At 42.7% G+C, this 25,741-nt stretch overlaps 2 protein-coding genes across 4 annotated transcripts; both read right to left on the bottom strand.

Annotated features, from left to right (window-relative positions):
• Positions 1 to 108: 108 nt before the first annotated feature.
• LOC115539360 (cadherin-1) lies at positions 109 to 13,321 on the bottom strand. 3 transcript variants are annotated; one of them, XM_030350385.1, is made up of 17 exons: positions 13,030 to 13,320; positions 12,280 to 12,367; positions 7,301 to 7,389; positions 6,733 to 6,858; positions 6,443 to 6,586; positions 6,209 to 6,359; positions 5,334 to 5,506; positions 5,097 to 5,225; positions 4,213 to 4,398; positions 3,839 to 4,083; positions 3,428 to 3,570; positions 3,234 to 3,325; positions 3,011 to 3,143; positions 2,545 to 2,766; positions 1,102 to 1,232; positions 813 to 959; positions 109 to 490 (listed from the first exon to the last, which is right to left on the bottom strand). In XM_030350385.1, the coding sequence occupies exons 1-17, from the start codon at positions 13,078 to 13,080 to the stop codon at positions 440 to 442; spliced, it is 2,301 nt and encodes a 766-aa protein (XP_030206245.1). In that variant the 5' UTR covers positions 13,081 to 13,320; the 3' UTR covers positions 109 to 439. The 3 variants fall into 3 exon arrangements, with proteins under 3 accessions (XP_030206245.1, XP_030206244.1, XP_030206246.1); XM_030350384.1 differs by having other exon boundaries at positions 12,280 to 12,391; positions 13,030 to 13,319; XM_030350386.1 differs by lacking the exon at positions 109 to 490 and having other exon boundaries at positions 842 to 959; positions 1,048 to 1,232; positions 12,280 to 12,391; positions 13,030 to 13,321.
• Positions 13,322 to 15,034: 1,713 nt separating this feature from the next.
• On the bottom strand, positions 15,035 to 17,067 carry LOC115539356 (claudin-11-like). Its single transcript, XM_030350379.1, has 3 exons — positions 16,816 to 17,067; positions 15,744 to 15,998; positions 15,035 to 15,168 (listed from the first exon to the last, which is right to left on the bottom strand). Exons 1-3 carry the CDS (start codon positions 17,003 to 17,005, stop codon positions 15,035 to 15,037), a joined length of 579 nt encoding a protein of 192 aa, XP_030206239.1. The 5' UTR covers positions 17,006 to 17,067.
• Positions 17,068 to 25,741: the final 8,674 nt, after the last annotated feature.

Here is a 25,741-nt window from a genome sequence, read left to right on the forward strand (position 1 = left end):
CTGGTGTACAGTATTATGTATAAATGTTACCGTTTGAGATAATGCTTTATAATCTACGGTTGGTTTATAGAGTAACTAATGTACTGTTACTGAAATTGCATTCTCAGATTAGCATATTCTTTTTTTATTTCGGCTTGATTACACCAACAAACTTTGCAAGTAAATGTATTCAAAACGTTCCCCGTAATGTCCCCTTTACTTTCGTCATCCTATCTATCTAGTTGAAAAACATCCTAGGAAAATAATGAATTTGCAATTTTAAAAAAAGCTTTAAAAAAACAGTTCTTACAGAACATCATTGATGTCATACTTGAAAAATGAAAAAAGCTTCAATATAAAATGTTAAAGCCAACTTAAGAGAAAAAAATAACATTTTCATCAACTTACAAATATAAATCAGTGCCAGCAAATAAGAATTGAAAAGAAAACCCAGGATAGATCAACAGTGTGAGGGGGGCGCCAGCGGGTCGCGGTCTGCTGCCGTCAGGTTCTGAAGAGGGCGTACAATATAGTGGGTCCATTGCATCATTACATTCAAACAGAGAGATCTCCATTTGCTTGACAAATACAACAGTAGCATACGGTGGAGTAAAACTTTTTTTCCATTCACCATGACCAGCTATAAGCTTGATATGACAAGTTAGCTAGAAGCATAGGAAAGGCCAGATTAGGGTGTAAACATTTTCTGTGAAACTCAAGTAAATGACACCAACCGATGCTTTAAGTAACTTGCTTTGATGCTTTTTAATAAAGCAATAATTTTGAAGAAGAATCATGAAATTAAATTACACTTAATATCACGATTGACTCACATCATCAATAAATTTGCCAATGTCTTCAGGATTGGCAGGCTGAGGTCGATACTCGGCTTTAGGCATGAAGCATGGCATGACGTCATTCCGGAAGACCTCCGGGCGGTTTTCCGGACCACGATGGAGCACACTCGGATCATAATTATCCTTAAAGAAAAAAATTGAAGTCAAACCACAGCAGGTAAACTTAATAAATGCAACAGAAGTAAAAACAGCCATCCTAAACAACAATTACATCATCACTTTTAAACAGATTTCTTGATCAATTGAGCCAATATCGGGACCGTGCCTGGTGGTCCTCTCCTCCCCCTTCTTCATCGTTGTAGTAAATGTTCTCCCTGATGTCCTCATTTGGTGGTAAAGGCTCATTCTGCTCTCCACCTCTGCGTCTGATGAATATTAGCAGCAGCAATGCCAGCACTGCAGAGATAAAACAGTCGTCTTATTAGATCAGACGGGCAAGTTGCTGAATTTACTTTTCAATCATTAATAGCATCCCAGTGTCCTCATTCAGCAAAGGATGTGTCTCGACATGTATAGCTATGCATTAATATAACTGTAGCCCTGTCCACAGTATTACATCATTGTAAAAATTCATAAAATTTAACCAATGTTGGTGCCAGAGCTGAAAAGGAAATTGCCATGAGAGCCAGCAAGTTATATTGTGGTCCAAAAGACACGAGTGCCTTCCTGGTGATTTGGTTAATACTTATGACTACAATGTCCCATTCTTTAAAAGGCAGCAAGGCAAAGAAACAAGAAACCCCCACCACATGCAGTCCCCTCCTCACCCTTGGAAGCTGCCAGAAAGTTACTTAACCCATTTAAGGATATTTTGAGGGCTGGCCTCATGGTGATTCAGCTGACCAAACTGAAGTACCCCGATGACTTCATGTTTATTGATATGATTGGAGTCCAAATAGGCCAAAAAACAATCATGGCATAATAGGCAAAGCTTATTTAGCTTTTGGCTGTTTTAAAGGGTAATTCCGGTGTAAAATGGATTTGGGATATGTTTTGTATGATAACGAGCTAAAACGTTCGTTTTGGAGCACAAAAAACGTATATCTTCTGTTGGCGCTTTTCGGCCGATCCCATCAAAACACTACAAACTTGGAACGATGGGGGCACTGGTTATCGTAAAAAGTATATTGCTATTCTAAACCTCTTAAAAGGCTAAAAGTAGCCCGACACTTCTTTGGTAGTAAAATAAGGGTCTTAACATACAAAACGAAGCATTGGTGGCGTTGTGTACGGATTGTTTATTAAAAAGGACATTTTCTAGAAAAGGACATTTTCTACCATCAGTAGATCCCCCGTCAACGCCATTTCTCAAAGTTCTCAATGCCTTGTTTTATATGTTAAGACCCTTATTTTACTACCAAAGAAGTGTTTAGGTGGTTTAAAATAGCGATTTAGTTTTTACCATAACCAGTTCCCCCATCGTTCCAAGTTTGTAGTGTTTTGAAGGAATCGGCTAAAAGCAGCCATCTGAAGAAAGCGTCTATATGCGGAATTCTATTTTGTGCTCCAAAACGAACGTTTCAACTCGTTATCATACAAAACATATCCCAAATCCATTTTACACCGGAATTACCCTTTAAGGGGATGTCGGCAAGTTCAAATGTTGTCTTCTTTACAAAAAATAAATGTAAAAAAAAAAGAGTAAAAGAATTGAAATCACGAGTTGAAGGAACGTTTTGTGACTGTCTTATTTTATAAACAAACTTACATAGCAGCAGCAGAACAGCTCCTGATCTTACTAGAAGGCCCGGCAGACCAATGCCTCCCTCACGGATCCCAACTTTGCAGGTCACTTCATTTCCTGTACAGTCACAAACTGTGGCCATGACAATGTTGTCTTGCTCTAGACCATGGTTGTCTGCCACTCTCAGGACTACATCGTAGTCTCCCATGGGAAGGGCCCTGATTAATGTCAGGATTATCCCTGTTCCTAGATTAAAGAAAGAGGGAAGGATGAGAAAGATAAATCCAGACACCATCATTTTAATTATTTTTAAGCTGTGAACAGGGTCTGTCCCATAAATATAATGGATTATGTTCAAATGTCAATCAATTTACAATAAGAGCTACTTCACGTATCCATTAATCATGGTAGATCAACAGTTCACTATAATACCCCATACCATTACAATTATTCCAACATTTATGTCCCTGTAAAAAGTAGAAGTACAAACCTGTGTCATCCATCGTAGCAGTCCAGTTATTCTTGGACCTGCCCATTAGTGATACCGTGTAGGGTGCAGCAAAGTCTGGCCCATCGGCGTCCGTCACAGAGAGCAGCTGAGGGGCAGATTCCGTATTGCAAACCTGATGAAGGTAGAGAAAACATGTGCTTAATAACGCACGCACGCACGCACGCACGCACGCGCGCACACACACACACACACACACACACACCTTAATGATGCGCTCATTGATTGAAGGGATGTTGTCGTTAACATCTTCTAGTTCTATTTCCAGGGTTCCTGTACCAGTGGCTGGGGAAACATCTTAAAAGAAAAAGAAATCAAATACATCATAAACGCGAAAATGTAATTGTACTTTGCACCAATATTTCTTAAACATAATGAATCTTTAAAATTCCTACATACCATCGTCATATGCCATTATCAGGGCAGTGTATTTGCCGTCTTGAACGTATTGGCTCTCTCTGTCCATGCCTTTCTTCACTTTAATCAAACCCGTGTCCGGGTTCACACTGAGCCACCGCGCTGGGTCTTTCATGATCTTGTACCTGGATATACAAAGTGGAAAGTGACATGCAAATGCTTCATGATCTTTTGCCTGGATATACAAAGTGAAAAGTGACATGCAAATGCTTCATGATCTTATACCCGGATATACAAAGTGAAAAGTGACATGCAAATGCTTCATGATCTTTTGCCTGGATATACAAAGTGAAAAGTGACATGCAAATGCTTCATGACCCAAAAAAATAAAATAAAAGTGGTTGTTTGAGAAATGGAAAGTAATCGTTAAATAAACTAACGATTTTAACTTACGAGACTATCTGACTGCGTTCAGTGTCAGGGTCGGTTGCGGTGTACCGCACAATTTCACTGGCAACTGCGAGATCTTCCTTCCTCTTCACAACCTGAATGGTTGGACTAAACACAGGAGCCTCATTCAGATCTCCTACAGAAACCACCACCGTGGCAGTGGCTGTCGGAAGGCGGAAGGCAAAGGGAATCTCGTTTTCAACGGTCACAAGCAGGGTGTAGGTCTTGGTCATCTCATAGTCCAGACCCTAAATAGAGGTTTTGATTAGTTGATTCAAATGTAGAGATTTGTATCAAATATTGGTACATTTTAACGTATTTTGTAGTATCGTGTACAGAACCGTTTTCTTATGCCAATACTCAAGATTCATCCCCACCTTCACAGTTGTAATGATTCCTTCTTGCTTGCCAGTTCCGGTTTCCATGGCAAATTGGCCATTCTTATCTCCAGCAACAATTTGAAACTTTGCGTTCCAGGCTGGAGAATTAAGCTCGTCCCGATCCGTTACAGACATCTTCACAACCAGCGCTCCCACTTTGTTTTCTGGGACACTGGCCTCATACTGTGCATTTTTTACCATAAAGGAAAATAAAATGTAACCATATAAACCATAAAATAATGATGCAATTCAATTTTGCCCAATATGTGAATTGGAACTGAATGGATAGCCTGGAATTGTCCAGTTTGCATAATCATCTTAGGGGTTAATTCGGGTTTGGGTCCGTCATTTTGGACCCATGAAGTTCTGTACTGGGGGTTTGTGTGGACTGCTGAAACCTGAACAGGGATCACGTCTATGAAGCACACTTTAACGCTATTGTTTCTGCGTTTTGGTTTTCAGTTAACACCACTATAAATGGACCAGGGATCGTCCCAGTCGTTCCAGTCCACAACTCCCCCTAATTTCTGAACAATCAGGGCATTTTCTCTGATCCCCCTTAGCAAAACTATTTTCGGGAAAAACCCTGAATACTAGACAGTCACATTACAAAGTCAATAAGCCTATTAGCCATGTGCTTTATCTTGGAGGGCACTGGGCAATGACAATTTACCATAGCCCTTAGAATCAGAGCAAATTGTTTTCTCAAGCAAGACTTCAGCCTCAAAGCAGTTGAGCCTTGAATAATTCTCACAAGAGGCGAGTCGAAGTCAAGTCAGAGTCTCCAAGCGGTTTGATACCGACACGTCACGAGCCGAAAATCGATAGAAGAAATGGGTCTGGTTCCATAAAGAAGGAAAGGTCTTCACACGTGTACTTGCCTGAGCCATCTCAAAGGCCGGGGCATTGTCGTTATTATCAGTAACTGTGAGGATAACACGCCCTCTAACAGTCAGGCCTTCTCCTCTCATGTCTGCAGCTTCTACTTCCAGAGTGTACAGAGGGTAATTCTGCAGAAAAATATACAGATTGAAGTCCATTTTCAGTAAAATATTTGTGCAAATGGAAACCTTTCTACTTAAAATGACTGCCGTGGATAAATTAATACAAATCCGTACCTCTCTGTCGAGCCCAGGGCGGTTGACTAGGATGGCTCCACTAACAGGGTTTATGGCAAACAAATCATCATAGGGAAACTTTGGTTCCTGGCTCAAAATGTTATACCGGACTTCAGCATTATCAGTATTTGGGTCGTCCAGATCTGTGGCTCTGATTGTAATCACTTCAAAGTCTGCAAGGGAAAGACAGGGGAAAGACAGGGGAAAGCCGAAAGAATGGATTTACAAAAACATGAAGCGCTCCAGTTGTAGTAGGTGGTCACATCTAGAAAACAATTAGGATGTAGAGTAGGGCTGCAACGATAAGTCGATTAATCGATAAGTTCCCTTTGCCCCCCCCCCCCCCCCCGACAATTAATTAATTCTAATTTTAATAAATCAATTGTTAAAATAATTTATCAAGTACAAATAAGATTTGCTGCTTAATGCTTCAGTTCAATTTAAATATGTTGTACATGGATATTCATATGAACTATAGCATAGTGCGGGTTGTCAGATAAAGAAAGCACATTTTATAGACTTAATTAATCCAAAAAAATAACCAAAAAATCGACTATGAAGAGAAGCGTGCGTTGCAGAGATGGGCACAAAATATAAGCTTCCAATCATAAGCTGCAGTGTGATTTATGATTCAGGTGCATTCAATTCATTCTGTTCCATGTTTATTCCAATAGTTACATTTTAAAAGCATTTAACTAGTAAGTGGTGGTGGTTTTTAATTAATAAATATGGGGTTGGCTTAGGTCAGGAGGTAGAGCAGTTGTCTTAATTAAAATTAGTTGTCTAATTGTAATTAAGTCATCGGAGGATTAATCTCAAATTGCAAGTCGACACATTCTATAGAAATGGTTTTGATTTCCTCTGCGTGGCGTTACCTATCGCTGCAGCCTCTTCAACTTCTGCGACATAGGGATCTTGGGTGAAGACTGGTTTGTTGTCATTGGCGTCGAGGACATTTACAATGACGGCCATGGTTGACTCAGCCGCAGCGTTCACCATGCTCGCTACGTTGGCATGAACGTCTAACTGCATAGATAAATATTGATTATTTTACATGCAAGGGTCGTGCATATTGACACATTTTAATTTGGCCAGCAGGTTTTCCCTACCATGTACTGGGATTTCCTCTCCCGGTCTAGGGGCTGGGTCACATAAAGCTGGCCGGTGTTTCTGTCGATAATGAAGAGGCCGTTTGCTCCGTAACTCGTTATCTTGTACTCCATTCTTGACTCTTTATCTCGATCAGAACGAATCTAAAAGGAAGATAATGCATAAAAAACATTCTTACCCTGGTAAGACTGAATGGTAATTCAATACCTTTCATTTTGGATTTCGATATTGTTAAGTTCTGAATCTTCACATGTAGTTCAAGTTAAAAAGTAGCCTAACATCATCTTACCTGGGCCACTAGTTTGGGGTAGGGCCCCCTATCATTCTCCAGAATGTTAAGAGGAGGGATAACCCAGGCTCTCTTCCGCCTCTTAGAAAAGTTAAGAAAGCGCAAAACTGGCAGGTTTTGAATAACCTAAAAGGAGTTCAAGGATTAATGTTGAATTTAAAATAGGAAGGATGGAATTGCAAAAAGAAAAGAAGAGAATTAATGTTGAGAAATTGGCATCGCAAACAATGATATACATCTCAGAAAATAAACTGTTTTTTATGACTGGGACCACAAAGATAGCTCTTTCTTATTGGAAGGGTCCACATTTGCCCTCTTTTGCTGTTCCTTTCCTGGATTCTGATGTGCCTGAATTTTCATGGGGTGACGTCCAGGGTGATGATGGCCATTGCCATGGAGTTGCACCCTGATTATTGTACTACATTTTTGCCCCTAGGAATTCAGGGAAGAGATGAGGAAAGCCCTTTTTCTTCCATGCATGGTAGTTCTCGTCACCTTCACAAAATACCACATTACTTCCAAAACTAGGACAGAGGCTATATTTATGCATCTCAAAACACACACTTACCATTAATGTTCCGTCCTGTTCCACATGGAAATGGCGGTCGCTGCTGCCGAATTTGAATCTTTTACGGGCCATGCAGTCATCAAAACCAACTGAAATGTCAGCACAATAGAAGTTAACCTTTATACACTGCGTCTGAATAAATCCTGAGTCGAAACACAAGAAATAGGAGCAATGGTGAGAAATTAGCACTGAACCAAACGCTGGTCTCTTTTTACTACTACTCTTCACCACCAACAACAGTGTGGAGCATTGACCCTTTAACATTTCACTTCAATTTATTGTATGTGACAAATAAAAACACTGGAACTTGAACTTGAACAACAATGTAAGGCACATTCTTTAGATCAGATGTCAGAGGTAGGTTGAAGGTAAGCTAGTAATAGTTTGTGCTTCTCGAGTGAACAACTATCTAAATTCCAACGCAGTGAGAGACAAGGGATGATGAATTTGAAGCTTCTCTGCAGCTTCAAAGGGGAAAGTTAAGAATTTAACCCATTTATTTTCAAACAGACAAAGATAGGCTTCTTACTGTGCGTTCACACCAAAAGCGAATTGAGCTGCGAAATCACCATTCAGTGAGTCATTCCCTTTCTATGGGCAAGAGCGACCAAAGCGACACAAGCGTCAAACGCTACCAGCGGCGAAAGGTGAGTGACCAGAGCGACCAAAAAAAGTTGAAGACGGCTAAACTTTATGCAAATTACTATGACGCGTTTCAGCGGCAAAACACTGACAGCCAATCGGAATGTAGACGCTCTTTGCTTGCGTGGATCCCAGGGAACACCGAACACCGGCACTTTTTTTTTGGTTCCTACTGAATGTACAAAATGTCGACTGAAAAATGAATCGCGGCTGTAACTGGGCACCCGGTGTTGTACGATCCGAGCCTTTTTCATTTCAGAAATCGCAACAAAAAGGCTCTGGCCTGGGCGGAGGTGTCACACCTGGTTGGTTGGTCTGGTGTGCGAGTTAATGAAACGTTTGAGATTATTGTAAAATAGGCGCGATACATACCTGCTAACCGAGATCCTAGCATACTAATCTTCCTTGCTCTGAATGGGACAATATCGTTTTCAAATTACGAAAATACATAGCCTACGTTGTGCAAAGGAATAATACGTTGTGCAAAGGTATAATGCATGCATAATAATGAAATAATAATGCACGGAACAAACGTGTCACTTCAATGCAGTTTAATGGAGGATAGACAGCTGACAAATGACCATTTAGCAGACGCTTTTATCCAAAGCGACTTACAATAAGTACATTTGTCATAAGAAGTGAAACAATATATCGCTGTCAGTGAGAGTGATAATGACAGCTGTGTTTTCTGTTGTGTGTTCAATAGTTAATGAGTGCAACATCCATAGTGATTTTGATCAAAGTGATGATAAGCAGGAGTATTTATAGAAAATATTTGCGATCTAGAACGTTCTTATTTAAGCGGGAATCATTGTCATTTGCTCTCCATACCACCAATCAAACCAACCAATCGCGTGTAGTCATGCTTTAAACAAAACACGTTTTTGAAATCGTCACATACACAAACTATTCGACAAAACGAGGGATAAATGACAAGGGATATATCTCTTGTCTTTTATCCCTCTATTCCCACTATTCCCCACTATTCACGGAGCCTGAGGTGAATCATTTTTAATTAAATAGTCGAGATAGATAGATAGCCTAGTCAACACACAAATTGTCGGGAATTAATTTAGGTGATTCGGCTCACACAGGACAGTAGCCTACAAGACCACATAGAACAAGGGAGACAAGTCTGACTGGACACAAAATACATCACATTAAAACTAGACACGCGTTGATAGATAGATAGACAGATTGGCATGGATAAATAGGTTCTATTATTTGCCTTGCGGAGCCAGCCAGTCCTGTGCACGTATGCAAATTAGCCATGTGCGCCAATGTCAATTTGTTTGACGAATGAGTGCAGATCATGATTTGCAGATGCAGATCAGTGAAACATGTTTTAACTAGCCTACTACAGCATATAACCTTTTTTTGTTCTCAGTTGTAATTTCATTTTAGGAGTTTTATATATATATACACATATATATATATTATATATATATATATATATATATATAGGAGGGGAATCACTGTCCTACTTGCTGTCAAAGCATTTATCCAACAAGCAAAACCGTCTTTGCAATATGGCCAAAGTGTATGGGAGTTCACTCTTTGATATGGCTGTCTGTACTAAAAGCATACGGCTCCTTTAAATGCGTGTGCAAAATTGAATTGTACGTCATGAGCGACAAAAGCGAACAGAAATATTCGCAGCGATACTTTGTGAGCGACCAAAGCGTCTTTGCAGCGTGATTCGCTTTTGGTGTGAACGCAGTTAGTGGTTCCGTGTAGTGAGAAAAACTGAATTGGCCTCAGCTTTTAGGTCGTGTAACACAGCAACCGAGCTAAAATACCCATTTCCCGAGATAGTTTTCCAAGCACCAGTAGCCTAACCAAAGGTGGCCTTCAAAACCACGCTAAGTTAACGTCACATCGTTACTTTAAAGAGGTTAATTTATAATAAATTCTACATCTGGCCTGGATGAATGAATTGTTGAATGCACAAGTAGGAAAAGTCCAGTGCACACTAGGTGAAAAGCAACCCAACGCAATGACTAATTAGAAATGTAAATTCAAGATGGTTGTGTGTTGGGAGATAGTTTAATAGTAATGAATGTTTCTTAGCGTTCTAGCCGAAAATTGCTAGTGTGAGCCTGCCAAACTGTGAAAAAGTTCCAATTCGAACACAGATATGTTCTTTTTTCGTGACGTCAAAGTGCCTTTTACTCTTTCGAAGTAAGGATCAACAGGGGGCGCAGCATTAGAGAGAGGGTCAAGCTTCCCGGATACTTAAAGTATAAGACAAACTTCATAGACACAACATGGCTCGGCCCCACCAAACACGTGGCGATTCGTTAGACATCGATTCATTAGACAACGATACGATATTTGCCGATATAAAAAATCTGCCGCGATACGATTTCGATTTGATTCAGGAATATGCGATTGATATGAGGCGATATCCTATGCCCATTTAACACAACCTCTTACATTCACTTCAACTCACATAAACTTAATTATAATTTCCTCATTTTATTTCTTTGCTCTTCCGGATATTTAAAACCAAAACAATCCATTTTTAATGCAAATAATAAAAGTCCACATTGCATTTCAGTGCAAAAGGTTTTTTTATGGCTTAAATTAAAGAGCTTATTAAATTAAAGAGCTTTCATTTTGAACATAGACCATACCTATCTGTGTGGATAGTTTCTTTCTAAAAACAAAACATCCCTCGGAATCATCTTGGCTTTTAAGATAAGCCATTCGTGTTGCCAGATAGAGCAACTTTTCCCACCAAATTTGGCTACTTATAATCACGTTAGACTGGAAAAACTGGAAATCTGGCAAAACAAACCGAAACTAGACATCTTCGCGCTCACACATGTGCCTCGTTTTACTGATGAACGGATACGAGCCGATAGGCGCACTTGCGCAGAAATAGTTTCATTAACACCCGCGCAAGGAGATTGTCAAAATAAAAGCGTATAATACAGTGATATGCATCGATGTTTGGGCGTTGCATCGATGCAGTTGGATCGTTCGCCATTTAATCGATGTATGGATCATTCCGATTGAGGCGTATATTTGATAATTTCTAATTCTGATTGAGCTGTTCTTCCACTTCTAATTGGATCAAAAGTGTCCATAAACGCGGTTATGTGGCGGATCTATTGCGTGTGTGCATGAATGTCCTCACGCTCTGGCGACAAAAGAAAATCAATGACAGCAACTGAAAACTATGCCGGTATGAAACTAAAACTGTGATTCTGAAAAAAGTATTAAAGCTATCGAAATTTCGCTTGGATATTATTGAAGATACAAGTGTGTAGATCTTTTCATTGATTTAAAAAATGAATTGGTTACAATGTGTTGAATTGTCAGAGGTTGACCAAACGGCTTCAATGAAACCAACTGAAAGTAGTAGAAAGGAGTGGTTGCATCCGGCGTTACATGAAACAGTGATATTGACGACCCCCTTGATAATAGTTAAGAAAAAATTAGAAAATAAACGGCAAATTTATAATGTAATAAATCAGCTTAAAAAAAGTAAATGAGCGGAGTTCCATCCGACGTATACATTATCCCTTACATATTTTGCGTTGTTTTTGAGAATTCACCAATTAATCGAAATAATGAGTGTAATTGTGTTCACAAGAAGAGTTTAAAGCATCAGGATACTTGTCTATAAAATATATTGGTATATTTTGGTATCTAATTGAAAAGAAAATTAGGAGGCATTGCTCATCCCTGATATGAGAGCATCAAGCCTGGACGTTGGGGGGTGTTGACAACAAGTAACTTCCAGGTCATTAAAAATAAATGATTCCCCAATAATCATCTTTATGTTTGTCCAAACAATTTGCACATTGTAATCGTATATTTTGTCTTATCGTACAATTAGTATACTGTACAAAAGAAATACTGTGAGAAAGGCAACTTCAATACTCATTCAGTCTCATCATAATGTTTCGATTCGGGGGGGGGGGGGGGGGGGGGGGGGGGGTGGGGGTATTTTAAGTGCAATACTTATTCGTAATGTCAAAATACAACACTTTAAATAAGAATAATAAGTCAAAGTTAGATCAAACTAATAGTGCAAATATTTCAGCTTTCTTTCGACCATGTCCGTTGAGGATTTGTTAATTTTATTTTTTCAGACTGGCCACCCATGTGGCTACGCCCCTGTTGTTGAGCCATAAAACTAGCAATACACCACTCCCCTGTCTGTAGCTAAGTGCACTGAACGGGCACTACATTAGTCGTATGGAATTATTTCCAGCTAAAGTATACTAGTTGAACTGGGTCTATATTATAGGTAGGCCCAGGCCCAGCTATATACATTTGCCGTATGTACTCAAGAATCATGACGGCAGATAGAAAACCATTGTTACCTTTGCCAAGGACACGTCTGCTATGAAGATGTCTTCTGTCTACTTCGAAAAGGTTAGAATCCTTCTTGAAACCAGGCAGACATTTTGGCTTTTCAGGAGTTGATGCCCAAGCCTGTAGAAGAAAAGGCACATACGTTCAGGGGAATAAGTTATAGTGGAACCTATATCTGATGGTTTGAGGAGAGATCATTGTAGCCCAGGATGGTCCAGGAGGCACACGATATTTCAACATGTAGCCTATGTAATGTTTTTCAACATTTATGTTATGTGTTTCAACATGTATGTATGTATGTATGTATGTATGTATGTATGTATGTATGTATGTATGTATGTATGTATGTATGTATGTATAGTATTTCAATTCAACATGTATGCAATGTAGGCTCATAGGCCTGTACCGACGTGATGAGGTTTAGTTGGTTACCAATGTTTTCACATATTCCACTGAAATGTTGATTAAGCTGAGATACAAAACTAGTTACACTAGAACACATGACTAGTTAAACTAGTATAGTAGAATACATGATTACATTAGTTTGTAACGCAGATTCACACTAAAAAAACCCGAAATAACAAAAAGGTCTGCGAGCAATATGGAAAATGTAATAGGCCGAGGCTATATTATTTTAATGTTTATGAATTTAAAACTTAACAACTGGACAGCGTCAAATGTAAAAGTACGAAGTAGGGCATAGGACGCACAGAGGAATGGCGTCGTGGAGCTCACACAAAAGTCAGAGGAAATCTCACCTGGGCGAAGACGAGGAGTAGTCCAACTCCCAGCCACCAAACCAGGCCCATTGGTCTACAAAGATCCTGTGTTCAGAACTGAAAATATGGGCCACCGCAGGCTGGCCGTCACACGAAGTCGGAACAGTCTGCTAGTGCAAACGCAGAAATAAATAAAAATAATTTGCAAAACCCTAGTGGGTATTTCGAATCCAGGTTGTATGTGCTATCAGATCAACTAGATTGGAGTCGGCGTCTGGTGTTAATATTAAGTCCATAATAAGCACACTGCCTCAACGTCGGCTGGGTTGTGCAACTTCCCCATCGAAAGTTCCTTTTTGGAAGTGTGTGTATCAATAGTCTCAGTCTCTCTCACTACCACACGCATGCACACACACACAAAATACGTTGTGAGTCAGTTTGCTGTTACATCTTAACTTGTAACTTGCTGTTAACGTTGGCTTACGGATACATTTTTCTATATATTAGCACAATCTTTTATCCAACAAGGACGGTTTCTCTTCTGTTTATTCATTTTGATCTCATCGTCTTTCTGTGTTTCTCATTGATCACATGTCTCACCAGTCGAGTGATATCCTGCATTATCAATGCCATCAGTTCATCATCAATAAAAACAACGACCCCTTCGTCTCACAAAGTCCTGCCACTTTTTAAAAAAAGCTTAAACATCTATTGAAACAGGCAGCCTGTATAGTAAGTGTATTAATATTAAAAGTGCATATTTGGTTAGCTTATTCGGTTAACGGTGGTTAGGTTTCCAATAATGCTAGACTGGTTAAATTAAGGTGTTAGAAATGGTTGTATTAAGACTATTGTGGATAGAAGAGACACGCTGCATTACCATCAAACGTTTACAGAAAATAACTGTGATAAAAGTGTATTCATGAAATGAGCTATGACATTGGCGACCGATTTCAGATAGTAATAGGTCATAAATACTATGAAAAACATGCAATAACATGGGACAATGTCAAGAAACCATTTGTCCAGACTCCCTTCCTAAAATCGCATTCAAGCAGAACATTTATTTATAGAGCATCATTTATGAAAAATATTGTTAAAATGAACAGTCATCTCAGTCCTCTTACAAAAAGATCAGCAATAGATTTTTCTCCGATAGTTTAATCTGCCATAGCGGAATCTCGGTCCCATTTCAAAAGTTTGGTCATTATATGTTTCAAATTGTCTTTCTGCAGTGTCCGCACTGGGACAGAGAGACAAGTCGAGTCCAAACTGGTTCTGGGGCCTCGCAGGAGCAGCATATACGACCGACTCATCGACCGCATTATGACGTCACAGCGCTGGCTGGAGAGACCACGGACGTAAAAAGAGACCAAACAGGGCCGCCATTATCCAACTCCGTCATCTTGCTGCGTTGTTGCCGCTGAAATTTGACGGCATGTTCTCCTTCGATGGGCCCGAACCAGGCGTCATACAATGTATTTTGTTTGTGTTTATTACATGATTTGTAAGATGAATCAGATTCTGAAAGCAGCTCTTGTGTCATTACAATTGCATGCGTGTCTTAAAAATAAAGACGCATGTAATTGTAATTTTTAGAGAAAGAAAAATATTTTAGAAAAAAAGCAGTATAGAAAAATAAAGTATGAGCTTTTATGTGATTGTGTTCCTAAAATTCAGACACAATTTCTGTTTGAGTGTTAAAGGGGAACTTTAACAGGTTAAGAGTCATTGTGATGGTTCTGTAACCCTTGGTGGGTCGATTGGTCTCTGTTTCGACTCCCCCGAGCGCATCTTGACGGAAAAAGGGAATATGCAAGTTTCTGCCGGCGACCCGCCGCCCACTCTCGCGGGAGTCTCGGATCTCGGATCACCGAATTGCTTTACGGAGAAAGGTACGTTTTAGAGCAAGGTACGTTTTATTACTCTGTTTTCTGGGAATAATTGACATAAGCAGAAACCAAAAACCAGGGGGGGGGGGGGGGGATGGAGGAGGTGGGAGGGGATGACAGTGGGGCGGGAGGAGGGGGAGGAGGAGGCGGAGCTAGTGTCTGGCGCCCCCCGGTGGCCCTCCCAGATTTGTGGGGGGCCAATGGGAGGGCCTGGCCTTGATTGGGAGCGCCAGGGTGTTGGCATGGCGACTCCTACCTCGGAGGGCAGACCAGGGGGGGGCTCCTCCTGGGGGGATTGGTGAGGGGGGGGGGCTGGTGTTTAACAGCTCTAGGTCGGGGAGGAGGAGTATGGGAGGGGGGGGGAGAGGAAGACCGGGGTCTGTACCGGGGGGGCCCACCTCATAGCCAACCCCCCCCCCCCCCCTCAAAGGGGAGCCTGTTGGAGGAGGGGGTTAAAGTGTGGTGGGGGGCTGTGGTAGGATAAGGTTCTGCTTCAGCCAGTCGTCCGTGTTCTGCTCCACCCTGTGGACGGTATGGGGGGGGGGGGGGGGGGGGGGTCCTGCTCATCTGTTCCCCTGTCTGACCGTCCCTGGTGGGGGGGGGTTGGTGGTGAGCTGCTTGTCTTGGTGATGTGGGAGGGTGGAGGTAGGGGGGGTGGGGGGGGGTGGTTGTCTGTGTGGCTGCATGTGGGGAGTGCATGTGTGTGTGTGTGTGTGTGTGTATGTGTGTGTGTGTGCATGTGTTTATCTAGTTTGTGTGTCTATGCATGTGTTTGTGTGAGTAGTTTGAGTAGGTGTGTGTGTGCGTGTTTAAGTCAGTGTGTGTGTGTGTGTGTGTGAGCGTCCGTGTGTTTGCGTGGGTGTATTCCTTCCATGTGTGTGCGCGTTGTGTACTCTGCAGGCGTGTCCTGTGTGTGCGTGTCGCGTTGTGTCTTTGTCCCCTCGCCTCTCTTACCCACGAACAGGAAGCAGAGCCCCCCCCGGACGGCGCGGCGGCTCTTGGCCTTGGGGGGCTCGCCCAGACTGATGCAGGGCAGCGACATCAGCAGCAGCACCACCGCCAGCAGCGCCAGGGTGGAGGCCGTGATCATCAGAGCCCGGGTGGTGTGGATGTAGGCTGCGGACGGACGGACAGACGCACCGTGACACTCGCACCCGTGAGATAGACATTGGCTCTCAACCTGTGGCACGCGTACCTCTGGTGGCACACGGCGCCACTTAGTGGTACGCAGAGGTGTCTCTCTGGACATAATATCAGACCACTAGTGGGAATGGAAATACATTAAACCATGATATCAGTAAGATGGGGTTTAAAATAAGTTAAAGGAATACATGTGCCTCCTGCGTGAGCATTGTGTAGCTGAATAGGGCCTCAGGTCTACGCTACTGTATTCTGCTGTAATGATATCATCGGTAAGAATGGAGGTAGGGGAGATCCACGGCAAGTTTGAGAACCACAGAGATAGAGGAACGTCTACGGTACAGGACTCTAGAGAAGAGCAGTGCTGAGTAGAATAGAATAGAATTTAATCGAATGCAATAGAGTAAAGTAGAGTTGCCCTTTGAGGCTGTGACTGTGATTAAGGGATCTACTAATTGGATTGACTCGAGAAGAATAATAGAAGTGAGTAGAATTGTATCAAATAATAGAGCGAAGGTATGCACACTACCTCTAGGCCTACTACTCACTACAAACACTAAAACTCGTTTATAACAAATCAAGTTTGTGATCGGATTCCTATAGCTACTCAGCAATCCAGGTTATTATTATTTCAATGACCTATTTTAATTTGGGATGACAGGGGCGGCCAAATCACCTGATACACAGGTGTACTAAAATATGTTTTTCTCACGCAGACATTCTAAAGGGAATTGACTTCCGTAAGAATCCCTAGACGAAGTCAACAACCGGGCCCAAGCCGAGCAGCGCCTACCTGGCAGCTCCAGGATCAGGGTGAGGGGCTGACACTCGTAGTGAGCGGAGGACACCGAGCACTCCGCCCAGGGACCCTTGATGTTGCTCTCTTCGGACTTCTTGCAGGCGTTCGTGCCGTATTTACACATGATGACCCAGTTGTTGGTGGAGGTGGCGACCAGGATGCACAGCCACCCGGGGCAGCCCATAAGGAAGCCGCCAACTTGCGACCGGCCATGGATCACAGAAGATCGTTCACTAAATACACGAAGTGAGAACAAAAACAAACGAGACTCGCAAATCCTAACCTCGAAAAGGGGAGAAAAAATAAAATCGTTGATGTAAAAAATGTTTACAGTACAATCCAATCCAGTACTGTGTGATCGAGGTGTCCAGTTGACAGAATAATTATCTAGTTACAGATTCGTCGTGACTTTCTCAAGGATGATGTCTGCAATCCACCGGCCCAGTACTTTTGGTTGATGAAAAAAAATACTTGCGTGAAACGTCAACCAATCAGAGACTTGGGAATAACTATCCAAAAGAAGAAGGACGTCGCTCTATCAATCTCTCTGGAAAGTGGTCTGCACTTACCCTGCCTCGGGCCCTATCATTCTCAACCTTTTAGAGCAGTTTGTCGGAGACGAATGAATCTAAGGAGATCTGGCTCCATCTAGTAGTCATGACAGGTAACGTCAGTGAAATATAAAGTATGCAAACAGTAAATGTTGACACATGTAGGCTAACCCTAACTCCCCGGGGGGGAGGGAGAAACTGAGTTATATTTCATTACTTGCATGTGTTTTCTTTTACTTATCTATTATTTAATTTAATTGTATGACAATGTTTATATGTGAAGCACTTTGAGTCTGCCTTGTGTATGAAAAGTGCTATGTAAATAAAGTTGCCTTCCCTTGCCTTGCCTACTTTAATAAGCTCATATGTATTTGATTCTTTATATAGTTTTGTGTCTGTTTTTACTACTGTCCTGTACTTTCGATTATGACGACGCCTTTTACATGTGAGGGCGTTGTTTTCCTACTATCATATATTCATAATTCAACCAAAGGCGGTGTCACGTTAAAATTGTACCGGGTGCGAAAATTGTACCGGCCTACGTCATCAGTTGTTTACATCTTGACAACCTGCCTGGCAACAAACGACGCGATCGTCTGTTCCCGGGCAGGTTGCAAAAAACATTCGGCTCATGTTTCCAAAAGACGAAATAACATAATACAGATAACGGATCGCTAGATAACACTTGTTTTTACTTTATATTTGTATTTTATTTAATTGTTTATTCGAATAGCAACAGACGACGTGATCGTCTGTTGCCGGGAAACGGGCGATCGCGTCAAATGACGTAGGAAGGTTCTTGAACATTCGCGTCCTACGTCATTTGACGCGATCGCCCGTTTCCCGACGGGCGATCTGTGTCCAGACGCCGTCAGGGTCTCTATGTTTAGATTGTGCATTTTACCTATTTTTTTTATATTTAATCTTTTTTACTGATGTGACTTTTAGTATGATCACATATGATCACCAAATGCTTTTAGAAATAAGGGATCAGTGCGGCATATTTTATGTTGGCACGTCTTTTGACAGCAAGTCGGCGTTTCCAGCTGAGATTCTCAGACAAACTGACGGTCATAACAGTAATAGCGACAAGCCCTGGAAACGGTCAAAACACAGAGGGAGAAGAGGGGGGATCCGGGACAGACTGAGGAGGAAGGTAAACCATCCACCTTTGCCCAGTATTCTGCTAGCAAATGTCCAGTCTCTACAGAATAAGATGGATGATATTAGAGCAAGGATTGCCTTCCAGCGTGACATCAGAGATTGTAGCATTTTATGTTTTACCGAATCCTGGCTGTCCCCATCTATCCCGGATCACTCTGTTACACCCGCCGAGCATTTCTCCATCGCTCGCATGGATAGAACGGAAGAGTCCGGAAAGTCCAAGGGTGGAGGAGTTTGTTTCATGACTAACAACAAGTGGTGTGATCCGAGGAACATTACCGTTCTCTCCCAGGGCTGTACTCCCCATCAGGAACATCTGTCCATTATGTGCCGCCCCCACTATCTACCCCGTGAGTTTACCGCAATCATCACCACCGCTTTTTACATCCCCCCACAAGCCAACACAGATACTGCCATATCCGAGCTGCAGGAGGTGATAAACAAACAACAACATCGTCATCCGGCAGCTGCTATCATCGTTCTCGGCAGGGCTGTAGTGGTTAAATTAGAGCCGGGTAAACTATGAATTTTGTGATCAGACCGACCTCGACACAATGCAACGCAAAGTGTTGCGACTCTGTAAGGCTAGCCTGGCTTTATATTCCATTATGTTATCAATTAAAGTCATATTAAATAAATCAATGACAGTCATTGAATGTGTTTGTAGTTTATTCAAGTTATTCAAATTTCAACAGTAAAGAAAAGTATGTGTAGATTAAGAACTATCTATCTATGGCATGTGTGTGTATTAGTATGCATGCTTTTCACAGTAGTGCCCAGAGGGCCTCCTTGTCCTCCACGTCAGGTCCTGCCTTGCAGGGGCGTGATCTGGGGTTCATGGCTCCCCTGTGCTTCACCAGCCAGGACTTCACATACGTGTTGGATTGAACTTTGTGAGTGGTGGGCCATTCAGTTGAATAAACATCAAGGACAACACTGTGACCATGTGCAGACTGCATCTCAGGGAGCACACTATGATGTTCATTAAGCTGAACCCCCTCTCACACTCAGCAGTGCTAACTGGAATGAGATGGTCGATATTCAGGAGTGGTGCAAGGTTTTCTGGAATTATGCTTGAGTTATCCTTAAAATCCCTATAGCCTTCAAGAATTTTTCTGTCATCAAGTCTGAACCTTTGTGCAAGTTGTTTCAACTTGGATTCCCCATACGGTTCCTCTAGGGGAACAGGCCAGTTTGCTGGGAAAATAACTTGAAAGAAAATAAATAATAAAATAAAAATATTTATAATATATAAAATAAGAATATTTATAAATATTTTTATTTTTATTGGTTTAACCGCCAACCGCCCGAATTTAATTAAAATATATTTTTTTGTCGCGTCATCCGCCCGATCCACAGTTCAGCCGCGGAGTCCACGGCTGCAACCACCAACCTCGCATCTCCGAGGTTGATATGGATAGTAAAACTCTGACTGACTTTCGCTCATTTGGTCATGGGCAGTACACGGATAGCATGACTACGCATTGGCCAATCTGAATGCTCGTAGTCATTTAATAGTTTGTCAAGTAAAATTGATTTATAAATCACAAAAACAACTCATGTGAATTGATCATCTTCAGTCTTACTTTGTACTTGAGGCCTTTTTCAGGCATCTGTTGGAGTGGGAGCACTCGAAGGTCTCTTTAAAAATCGCCTGATATCCATGGCTAATTAATGACAGGTAGGCAGGCATGATAATCCACAACGCGTAGGGCCATGTGTTTACATACTTCCTGTTTACATATTTTCCTGGATCCTGATTGGTGTCGCCGCCCTAGCCGCAAGGCACTGATTGGAGGGTCACAGACCATAATAGCAGAGGCCTACAGCGCAGATGAAAATGATTCAGATAACAGCGTTTATTTGTTCAACAATATAAAACTTTGTCTTAGGTGTTTTAAAATGATACCAAATTTATTTCCGATTATTCCAAAGGCATAATACAAGGCACAGGGAACTTTGAGGTGCGTAAACGCTATTTCCTAAATTCCAGAGGTGCGTAAACGGCGTTTACGTGCGTTTACCCTCCACTACAGCCCTGGTTCTCGGTGATTTTAACAAAGCCAAACTTTCCCGGGGCCTGCCTGAATTTAAACAGCATATCCACTTCCCGACGCGAGGAGACAACACCTTGGATCACTGCTACACTCCGTTCAAGGACAGCTACAAGGCTATCCCCCTGCCTGCATTCGGAAAGTCCGATCACGTTGCCATCTTCCTTCTCCCTAAATACAAGCAAAAGATCCTTAAAGAGCCCATGCCATTAAAATCACATTTTTCCTATTGTTTGTTAAATAACATAGGTCTGAATAAGTTTGTGAGCTGTGGTAAGTTTGAAATCTATGCAGTTTGTCTGCTGAATGCAATAGGCAATGGAAGGAAAAAGGCAGAAGAAATGAGCCGATCTGGATAAGGTGACACTGTGACGTAGCGTTGTCAAATTATTATTCATGGCCCTGCCCACTTGGTTGGTTCGTAACCACCCACAAGAATTCTGAAAGAGTCGTGATTGAGCTAGTGCTAAATGCTAATACGTGTACGGTAGTTGCTTAGTTCGTAGTAACAGGCTAGTTACAGAATTTTGAATGCAATGGCAGAACGACATCGAACTACATGAACTGCGACATGCTGCCTGCCGCCGGTTGCCGCGAGGCACCACCGCCGCGAAGCACCACCGCCCGGCAGCGGGCAGCCGGGCGGGCACACAGGCACACGGGCACACAGCTTTTGGCCGTGATAATATGTATTATTTGATATAGATATCTATGTATTATATGATATTATTTAGATATAGAGCTCCAGGACTGTAACGCAAGTGTTGTACACTTCCTTGTTATTTGGATAACCGTTCTGCTGTTGGTGTGATGGCGCATAACGCGTCGGACTCTCGTCTATGGTATTTCTACAACTAGACCCGTAGTGGGGGTTATCTCAGCCATGGTTGAGAATGAATTGGGGGAAAGGAACTTTGGCTTTGACTCCCTGAAGTCATGAACCATGACATGGAGGAGAAAGGGATTGTTGCCCGCGTTCGTCTCCCGCCGGAGCCTCGCTGCCGATGGACCATCGCCTCGGCTTCAGGATGCGGTGATTAGCGCTGACCACTGCCGAGGCGGCGGGAAGCAGGGCTCAAGCGGGATACATTCGCGGCCAACAATCCTTTTCTCCTCCATGTCGTGGTTCATGTAGCCTACTTCAGGGAGTCAAAGCCAAAGTTCCTTTCCCCCAATTCATTCTCAACCATGGCTGAGATAACCCCCACTACGAGTCTAGTTGTAGAAATACCAGAGACGAGAGTCCGACGTGTTATGCGCCATCACACCAACAGCAGAACGGTTATCCAAATAACAAGGAAGTGTACAACACTTGCGTTACAGTCCTGGAGCTCTGCTCTATATCTAAATAATATCATATAATACATAGATATCTATATCAAATAATACATATTATCACGGCCAAAAGCTGTGTGCGCGTCCAGACGATATAATGAATCGCAAAGGACTTCGTCGGGTTCTCCGACGTCTCTGGTTCTTCCACTTCCACATCAATCTGAAGTAGACGCGGTCGTTTGAGATTCATAATAACCTATCGTCTGGAGGCTCACACAGCTTTTGGCCGTGATAATATATATTATATATTATATGATATAGATATCTATGTATAATATGGGTTTCTAAGAGCCATTACGATACATCCACCGTAAACAGAGCGCATGGTACCGTGGCTACAAGCTGCTCAGGGCCAGGTGATAATATATATTATATATTATATGATATAGATATCTATGGATAATATGGGTTTTTACGAGCCATTGCGATACATCCACCGTAAACAGAGCGCATGGTACTGTCAGTGGCTACAAGCTGCTCAGGGCCACACCCCCACCCCCCTCCTTGACCTGCCTTGACACGCCCACCGTATACAGAGCGCATGGTAGTGGCTACAAGCTGCTCAGGGCCACACCCCCACCCCCCTCCTTGACCTGCCTTGACACGCCCACCGAAACAGCGCGTTTGAGGGAAGCTCAATGTGCGACTGTTTCGGAGTGACTGTAACTCTGCACCACGGCTGAATTTCGGGGACGTCTTTGAATACTGTGATTGTGGCCCACTAATACCTATATTAAAGCATCATAAAATAGAATGGCATGGGATCTTTAACGTAGCTGTGGTGACTAAAGAAGTAAAACGTTGGAATGACCAATCAGAAGGCTTGCTGCAAGACACGCTTGACAACGCTGACTGGGAAATGTTCCGGGAGTCCTCCGACAACGTCAGTGAGTTTGCGGAAGTAGTCGGGAACTACATACACCTTCTGGTAAATGACATTATACCATCAGTCAAAATAAAAGTTTTCCCAAATCAGAAGCCATGGGTAGATGGAACTGTCAGGGCAGCACTTTCAGCGCGTACTGCTGCCTATAATGTTGGGATTGCTACAGGGGACATGTTGGACTACAAAGTGGCTGCTTATGGCCTAAGGAAAGTCGTAAAAGCTGCAAAGTGCCGATATAAGGACAAAGTGGAAGCCGACTTCACCGCTGGTGGCCCCGCTAGTGTGTGGAAGGGCCTGCGAATAATGACAGACTTTAAGAACAAGGCCGGCTCGGTGTGTAGCTCTGACCCCTCCCTTGCTGATGAACTCAACACTTTCTTTGCACGGTTTAGATGGAGAGTGAAGATCATAACTCAATGGTAGTCATGGCCGACATGTTTGGGAATAACACCAAACCCCCCTTCATAGTAAGTGAGAGTGATGTGAGGAGGGTGTTCAAAGGGGTAAATGGGAAAAAGGCTGCCGGGCCTGACCAGATCCCTGAAAGGGTCCGTAAATCCTGTGCTGACCAACTAGCTCCAGTGTACACCATGATCTTTAATACATCCCTGGCCCAAGCTGTCGTCCCATCTTGCTTTAAAAAGTCTATCATTGTACGGTGCCCAAAAATAGTAAACCATCATGTTTGAACGATTACCGTCCAGTGGCCCTGACCTCTGCAGTGATGAAATGTTTCGAAAGGCTGGTGAAAAATTACATCTGCACCTCCCTGCCAAACTCGTTCGACCCCCTCCAGTTTGCTTACAAAGCAAACCGAAGCAGAGACGATGCCATCTCCAACCTGCTAAACACCACTCTTACTCATCTGGATGGTGGGGGGGGGAACTATGTGAGGATGCTGTTCATTGATTACAGTTCAGCTTTCAATACCATAGTCCCCCTCCGCCTGATCGACAAGATGAGGTCGCTGGGGATCAACACCCAAATGTGCAACTGGGTGCTCAGCTTCCTTACTGACCGCCCCCAGGTGGTGAAAGTGGAGGGTGGTGTAACCTCTGGGCCGCTGACCCTCAACATCGGTTCCCCCCAGGGCTGTGTTCTGAGCCCGCTGCTGTACAACATCTACACTTATGACTGCACAGCCTCCGGAAGTTCAACCTCCATCATTAAGTTTGCAGACGACACTGTGGTGCTGGGTCTTATCTCTGATAACAACGAGCAGCCCTACCAGAACCAAGTGGCAGACCTGGCACTGTGGCGTCAGTCCAACAATTTGTCCCTAAATATAAAAAAGACAAAGGAAATGGTGGTGGACTTCCGGCGGAAGCAGGACAGCGGGTTCACCCCCCTCATCATCAACGGGGAGCCTGTGGAGAGGGTTCCTAGTTTTAAGTGCCTGGGTGTGCACATCCATGAAGACCTAACCTGGACCCTCCACACACAACATGTGACAAAGTCATCTAGGCAGCGACTGTACTTCCTCCGGAGGCTGAGGAAATTCAAGGTCTCCCCTTCCATCCTGAAGACCTTCTACTCCTCAGCCGTGGAGAGCGTCCTCACAGGATGCATCTCCGTCTGGTACGGAAGCTGTACCGCTCAAGACCAGGCCAACCTACAGAGGGTGGTGCGCTCAGCTGAGCAGACTATCAGAGCGTCCCTACCCTACGTGAAGGACATCTACCACAAGAGGGTGGAGTCGAGGGCAAAAAACATCAGGAGGGATGACACACACCCCAATGCCAGCCTCTTCACCCTGCTGCCGTCGGGTAGACGCCTACGAAGCCTTAACTCAAGGACTGAGAGACTTACGAGAAGTTTTTATCCACAGGCAGTGAGACACTTGAATTCAAATTTTTAATTCAACACCTTATTTTTAAATTTGATTTTATTTACATTTTTTATTTTATCTAAATAAATTAACTAATTTATTTTATTTTATATTTTTATTTATTTTTGCACAGTGTGGAGCATGGACCCCCTTTAACATTTCACTTCAATTTATTGTATGTGACAAATAAAAACACCTGAACTTGAACTTGATGTTATTTCGTCTTTTGGAAACATGAGCCGAATGTTTTTTGCAACCTGCCCGGCAACAGACGATCGCGTCGTCTGTTGCTAGACAGGTTGTCAAGATGTAAACAACTGATGACGTAGGCCGGTACAATTTTCGCCCCCGGTACAATTTTAACGTGACAGCTGCATCCGAATACTTAGAACACATCAGTCAGCCTATGTCCACCGACATACTCTATATTTACATGTATATTATAAACAGTATACTATGTATATATTTTATATTCTTATTTTGTGTGTGTGTGTGTGTGTGTGTGTGTGTGTCAGAGATGGGAGTAAGTCCCATACATGCAAGTCTCAAGTCAGTCGCAAGTCTTAGCCCTCAAGTCTGAAGTAAGTCCAAGTCGTCAGTAAGGAGGATCAAGCAAGTCAAGTCCAAGCACAGCTTTAGTCAAGCAAGTCAAGTCAAGTCTCATCATCAAGTCAAGTCAAGTCATTATCAATTTTTTTTTTTCAAATGTCTGTATTTCATCAAACCTGTTTTTCAGTCATTTTTTTTAAATGTAAGAAGATAAGATACGTAATGAATCAGCTCAACATGAATGAATCTCCAACAGCTTTTTATGTGTGTGTGTGTGTGTGTGTGTGTGTGTGTGTGTGTGTGTGTGTGTGTGTGTGTGTGTGTGTGTGTGTGTGTGTGTGTGTGTGTGTGTGTGTGTGTGTGTGAGTGAGTGAGTGAGAGAGAGAGGGGTGAACATCAGAACATGTTCATCAGAACAACTGACAGTTGTGAGCCATTACAAATGGCCATTACACCTGCAAAAAATTAAATTTGTCAAAACTTTTGCACTGAGTTGTGACCGATGGGGTCTTGGTGTGATGGCGCATAACACCAACAGCAGAACGGTTATCCA

This window comes from Gadus morhua, unplaced genomic scaffold (genome assembly GCF_902167405.1).
Source record: "Gadus morhua unplaced genomic scaffold, gadMor3.0, whole genome shotgun sequence".
NCBI lineage: Eukaryota > Metazoa > Chordata > Actinopteri > Gadiformes > Gadidae > Gadus > Gadus morhua.

Bases quoted from the DNA above. Each gene is read 5' to 3' on its own strand.
- LOC115539360 (XM_030350384.1), bottom strand. From the start codon at position 13,080: ATGGGCCTGGTTTGGTGGCTGGGAGTTGGACTACTCCTCGTCTTCGCC. The intron at 4,399-5,096 runs GCAAGTACACGT...AAAAATGCACAG, and splicing joins CGGCCTTTGAGATGGCTCAG to TATGAGGCCAGTGTCCCAGA. The intron at 4,084-4,212 runs GTGGGGATGAAT...ACCTCTATTTAG, and splicing joins GAATCATTACAACTGTGAAG to GGTCTGGACTATGAGATGAC.
- LOC115539356 (XM_030350379.1), bottom strand. From the start codon at position 17,005: ATGGGCTGCCCCGGGTGGCTGTGCATCCTGGTCGCCACCTCCACCAAC. The intron at 15,999-16,815 runs GTAGGCGCTGCT...GTCCGTCCGCAG, and splicing joins CCTGATCCTGGAGCTGCCAG to CCTACATCCACACCACCCGG. The intron at 15,169-15,743 runs ACCCACGCAAAC...CAATCCCCCCAG, and splicing joins CACACACATGGAAGGAATAC to GAGGAGCCCCCCCCTGGTCT.